The 6,000-nt window shown below is 48.0% G+C and overlaps 1 protein-coding gene across 1 annotated transcript in view; it reads right to left on the reverse strand.

Moving 5' to 3' along the window:
* SEC16B (SEC16 homolog B, endoplasmic reticulum export factor) overlaps positions 1-5,426 on the reverse strand; it is a 36,994-nt gene extending 31,568 nt beyond the window's left edge. Inside the window, exons 1-5 of the mRNA XM_032393474.1 lie at positions 5,065-5,426; positions 3,561-3,651; positions 2,695-2,803; positions 836-980; positions 9-160 (exon numbers count right to left, since the gene is read on the reverse strand). Of these exons, the coding sequence (XP_032249365.1) occupies positions 9-160; positions 836-980; positions 2,695-2,803; positions 3,561-3,651; positions 5,065-5,170 (603 nt within the window). The 5' untranslated portion in view covers positions 5,171-5,426. The remainder of the gene's footprint in view (positions 1-8; positions 161-835; positions 981-2,694; positions 2,804-3,560; positions 3,652-5,064) is intronic.
* Between the last annotated feature and the right edge of the window lie 574 nt (positions 5,427-6,000).

Here is a 6,000-nt window from a genome sequence, read left to right on the forward strand (position 1 = left end):
TCGTTTACCTCCATGCTGTGCAGTTCCACAAGGGCTGTTTGTCCATCCCTGGGAGACCTGGGACCCACACACACCAGCTGGCCTCCTGGCCCAAAACTCACTGGCACATGAGGGATGTAGAACTTCATGGGCTCCTTGGGACCAGCTGCCGAGACATCCTCTGACCAACAGACACAGGGGCACCCTGTTAGCATTCCTGTGACTGCTTGTCTTTACCGCAGAAGGACACCACAGACATGTTTCTATCCAAATCCCACCTGGGCCAAGATAAGCCTCTGGGTGGGTGGCGTAATTAGAAGAAGCGTGTGCTCCAAGTCAGAATTAAGCCTCTCAGAATATGTCAGAATATAAGGTGGGGATTTGATGGTTTGGTCCAAATGGGAAAGCACCAGGCCCAGACTCCCCATGATGGCGAGAAGCTGGGGACTCTGGCTCTCATGGCCCCAGTACTCATGACCCGTCTCCTACCTCCAAGCAAAACAATTATGCTATGTTTTGTATGCCTGCCGTTGCATTACCAAACTGACTCTGGTCTTCACTTCCTGCACCTGTTACATTTTAAAAGTATCTCCGGTGCCTCCTCTCCCAGCCTGACCCTGATGGCTAGAAGCAGGGTTCCCTTCCAAGAATCGGCTCCGATGCAATCTCCAGGACAAGAGAAAAGGTGAGAAATGGAGCCAGAATGGCGCCTCTGCCCAGGAGACCACCACGCGTGGTTGAGGCAGGCAGTGAGCCACTCTTGGAAGGACGGAGGGAGGGTGACTTTCCCAGAGGTTGCCACCCGGCCCTCTTCTCATCAGACTTCACCCATTCCTTAGGTCACCTCAGTACCCACCGGCCTGAACTGGACTCCAAGCTGCTGGTGCCCTGGGCTCGTACATCTCAGACGCATTGCCGATGTACTGGCTGAGCTCGTAGGCGCTGGAGCTGAGACCGGACTCGTGCTGCTGCAGAAGGTTGGACTCGTCGGCCAGTGGTGGCTGGAAGTTACCGGTAATGAAAACACATGGGAAGACCCAGAAGCACTTTCAGAGAGATGGTCCTACCCACGTGTTCCTTCAAAGCAGCAAAATCGAAACTTTCAAATAAATACATCAAATGTGGATGTGTCGCAAGGAAAAGAAGTGCTCGTTTAATCAACAGGTGTTTGTGAAAAAAATGAACGATGGCCTAGTGGAAAGGGTGTAGGCCCTGAGGCCAGAGGACCTGAATTCAAATGCTAGCTTTGTTGGGCGGGGCACATGGCTGGCTTAGTCGGTAGAGCATGTGACTCTTGATCTTGGGGTTGTGGGTTTGAGCCTCACAGGGGGTGTAGAGATTACTTAAAAATAAAATAAATACATCTTCAGATCCCAGCTTTTTCAACACCTGCTGTGACCTTAGATGAATGACTTAGGCTGTCTGAGCTCAGCACCCTCATCTGTAATATAATCATATCTGCCCTGTAGAGTTCAAGTACTTCCTCAGTCATTCATTCACCAGCTACCGAATGAGCACCTGCTATGCTCCAGGCTCTGCGCTTTCCCCGGGGATACAGGTGTACAAGAAATTCATGGAACTTACAACCCAGGAGGATAAAAAAAATAGATGCAAAAGCCCTTTGCACACTGTAAAGGGCTGTTATTGTGTGTGGCTGTTGTTCCTGTCGGCATATATTGCACAGTGTGTGCCCTGCCCTGTTGAGCATTAGGTTTACAGAAGAAAATGTTCTCAAAAAGCAAACAGATCTCAGGGCGCCTGGGTGGCTCAGTCGGTTAAGCGTCTGCCTTCGGCTCAGGTCACGATCCCAGGGCTTCTCCCTCTCCCTCTGCCCCTCCCCCCTGCTCATGCTCTCTCTCTCTCTTCTCTCTCTGTCTCAAATAAATAAAGTCTTAAAAAAAAAGCAGATAGATTGCATCATGGAAACAAAATTAATATAAGACTGTCAAAAATCAAGAGCTTGTCTCTGCAGTATCTTTGCCACTTTCCCATAAATCTAAAATTATTCTAAAATTAAAAGTTTAGGGGCGCCTGGGTGGCTCAGTCATTAAGCGTCTGCCTTCGGCTCAGGTCATGATCCCAGGGTCCTGGGATCGAGCCCCGGATCGGGCCCCCTGCTCGGTGGGAAGCCTGCTTCTCCCTCTCCCACTCCCCCTGCTTGTGTTCCCTCTCTCGCTGTGTCTCTCTCTGTCAAATAAATAAATCTTTAAAAAATAAAATAAATTAAATTAAATTAAAAGTTTATTTTTAAAAATTTAAGAACTCCATTTTGTGGCCCCACTGGTATACCCAGTAAGATTTCAGAAGAGAGAGTTGGAAGAGTCCAGACAGGTTTCAAGCTCTGCTTTTCAGACCTGAATTAAAAGATTCTAGCAACGCCCCGCTTCCCAGGTAAACCAAATTGCCCGTCCCCTGGGGTACTGGGAATAGTCTCTCCTCTTGCCCCGCAGCTCGGAGCGACTTGGGTGACACTTCCTGCTCCAGCCAATTTGACAAAAATGCAAAAGGGCCAGATCAGGGCCCCAGACCCATAAGATTGAAATAGGGTGGCAGGAAAAGGTGGAGGTCTGAGGGGAGGCTCTGCAAAGAGGGGAGGATGGGACCCCTCAGACTGCTGGCCGCTGGACACCCCCCTCCCAAAGGCCCCACCCTGCCACTGATTCAGTGTCGGTTGTGACTGTCACAGCCCAGAGCCCCCACATCACTTCAGATTACCTTATTCTTCTGGGTTCCAGGTAGCAGGCTCTCCGGAACTAGGTCCTCAGGCCGATCCTGTCCAGTGTTAGAAGCAGCGCTGTCTTTATAAGGGTTCTGACTCTTGGATCTGCAGCAAAATGACGGCAGCAGGTAAGGGGGTTCCTGGGTAAGCTAGCAAACCTGAGCTGCTCTCCACGGAGGCTCTTGGGCTGCAAAGTGTGGGCAGCATCAGGCTGTCCTGAGTGCCACAGGGAAAAGGGCTGTCCTCCCTTTGCTCCCCTGATCTATGAATACGAGAAAAACAGGAGCTCCTGGGTTCCACAGTGCAGTTACTAGAAGTCACCCCAAACCCTGCGGAAAGGGGCTGGTCCCTACAGCCAGTCATCCTGGACTGACTTAAATCAGAGCAGCTGGGTTGGCGAGTTGGGCAGACAAGGTAAAGGCACCAGGCCTAAGGTCATCGGGGCAGGTGCTTGTGCAAAAGACTCTTTTCTGCCCACCTTACCCCAGGGCACATCCCATTCTCGGGGCACAGGAGTGGGCAGAGGAGAAACACCCCAGCTTCAGCCAGGACCCAATTCTGACAACTTCTGCAAGGGCACCTCTGCTCTGAGGCCAACATAGAATTAAGGCCCTCCTGTAAGGTGGACCTCAAGTAACCTCACCAGGACTCAGATGACCCCACGTTTGGGAGCCGCCCGTCAAAGTTAAGACTCCACTGAAAGCTGGCCTCGGTCACCCTGGGCTACTCCACATCCCTATGGCCAGAACAGAAGCAGACAGGGTTCTGAAGATAGAGACAAGCACCAGACACCATAAGACTTGCCTAACATAGCCTGAGTTTGGCCGCACCATGTTGAGCTGGCCTCTCCTTTCACACTTACAGACTACTCTGGTTGTCGTGATGCTGCTCACTGAGGTACTTCTGATCTCCGTGATCTTCCTGCCAGATATAAGGACTCTCTCCCCTTGGCACTGCACCCTCAGAGAAAACAAAAATGAAGACAGGTCACTTCCTACTCCTAAAAGGTCAGCCTTCACAGCCTCGAGCTGTGAAGCTGAGTTACTGGACCACCATAGGTATGAAAACATATTTGCCAAATTGGATACAATAGAGAAGTGAGAGCTAATGATGGAGGTCAACAAGACACCTCTCAGTCCTCCCTGAACCAATTAGCATGGCTCAGTACAACTGTATAAGCATGGAGATCGTGTGTGTGTGTGTGTTCAGTGTTGAAACAGATTTCCCTTGGCTGGCAGGTCAGAAGCTGCCAACAGCACATCCCTAGAACCTTATTATCAGTAATGGGTATAAATTCCTGTTGGTGCATATCTGCCACCCTCAAGGTCGATGATGGTCAGACTCATCACAGCCCAGCCACACACTGGACAACCGCATTGCTAAGAACTGATTTCACTAGTTAAAAATAGAGCTACCCTATGACCCAGCAATTGCATTACTGGGTATTTACCCCAAAGATACAGATGTAGTGAAACGAAGGGGCACCTGCACCCCAGTGTTCATAGCAGCAATGTCCACAATAGCCAAACTGTGGAAGGAGCCAAAATGTCCATTGACAGATGAATGGATTATGAAGATGTGGTTCATATATACAATGAAATATTACTCAGCCAACAGAAAGGATGAATACCTACCATTTACATCGACATGGATGGAACTGGAAGGGATTATGTTAAGCGAAGTAAGTCAATCAGAGAAAGAAAATTATCATATGGTTTCACTTATATGTGGAATATAAGAAATAGTGCAGAGAATGAAAGGGGAAGTGTGGGAAAACTGAATGGGAAGAAATCAGAGACGGAGACAAACCATGAGAGACTCTTGACTCTGGGAAACAAACTGAGGGTTTCGGAGGGGAGGTAGGTAGGGGGATGGGGTAACTGGGTGATGGGCATTAAGGATGGCACGTGATGTGATGAGCACTGGGTGTTATATGCAACCGATGAATTATTGAACACTACATCTAAAACTAATGATGTACTCTATGTTGGCTAATTGAATTTAAATTTAAAAAAAAGAATTGACTTCACTGTTACTTGGTCAGACTATAATCTTGGCTATAAGGAGGAGTAGAAGAAAAAATGGGGTTGAAGTGTGAACTATCCATAATCCTGGTAATGTAATGGTAGGTTCAGTACTATCACCAACACGTACAAGAAAAATGGCTCCTTTCAGTCTCTTCTCAAGACATCTAGCAGTAGTGTCTTTGCTGTGACCTGTTGTGGCCTCATCTAGCCAAGAAAGAAGCAGGTGAGGACAGGGGCTCTACCTCAGCGGAGCAGGATAGCCAAGGTGAGGCTCTGAGCAGGCCCTGCCTACCAGATCAGCTGTACCATCCCAAAGGCTCCATGGAGATTATTCCATACCTCTTTCTTCCTGCAGCTGCTGCGGGTGTCCATGGTAGTAATAATTTCCATAAGCATATTCTTCCCTTAGGGTTGAAGAATGATAGCTCCGATACAGATCCTCCATGCCTGGCCTAAAATACCGCAAAGAAGGCCAGCCAGTCAAGGATGAGATGGTAAAGAGAAACCAGTGGAGGACTGGACAACTTCACAGGACAAAACTGTGACCTCAGTCTAGAACCCGCTTTAAAACCACAGTTAATTCTAGATCCTATAAACAGAAGATGCAGAATCAGAGCAGAAGTAGGGCCTTTGTTTCAGAACAAGGTTGGGATTTTTATAGCAAAACCATAGCCAAGTGTCTCATTCTCCTTCCCCGTGATTCCTCCTACTCTTCAAATACATCCAACAATACACGATGTTATCTTAGAAAACCCTGCCCTGATTTTTTTAAAGATTTTATTTATTTATTTATTTATTTATTTGAGAGAGAGAGAGAGCAAAAGAGTGAGCAGGGGGAGGAGCAGAGGGAGATGGAGAAGCAGACTCTGTGCTGATCACGGAGCCCGATGCAGGGCTTGATCTCACAACTCCAAGACCATGCCCTGAGCCAAAATCAGGAGTAGGACGCTCAACTGGCTGAGCCATCCAGGCGCCCCTACCCTGCCCTGATGTTATCTTAGAATGCCCCTTCCTCAGATGACTGTGTAGGTACCCAATACACCACTGTAATTCCCATGCATATTACGTACAGATGGAAATGAGATGAAGAAGTCACATTGGACTCTCTTAAATCTGATTGCCTTTATTGCCTCTGCCCTTAACATACTTTCCTTTGAGAATTCAATACAAAAAGATTGGGGAAAGGAATATCATGTTGTTAGTCTTTTTATCAATTACTAATTCTTTAGTATTTAATAGGAGCAAATGCTTTACAATAACTGTCATTATTTCAAC

Source organism: Phoca vitulina, unplaced genomic scaffold (assembly GCF_004348235.1).
Source record: "Phoca vitulina isolate PV1807 unplaced genomic scaffold, GSC_HSeal_1.0 scaffold73, whole genome shotgun sequence".
NCBI classification, from domain to species: domain Eukaryota; kingdom Metazoa; phylum Chordata; class Mammalia; order Carnivora; family Phocidae; genus Phoca; species Phoca vitulina.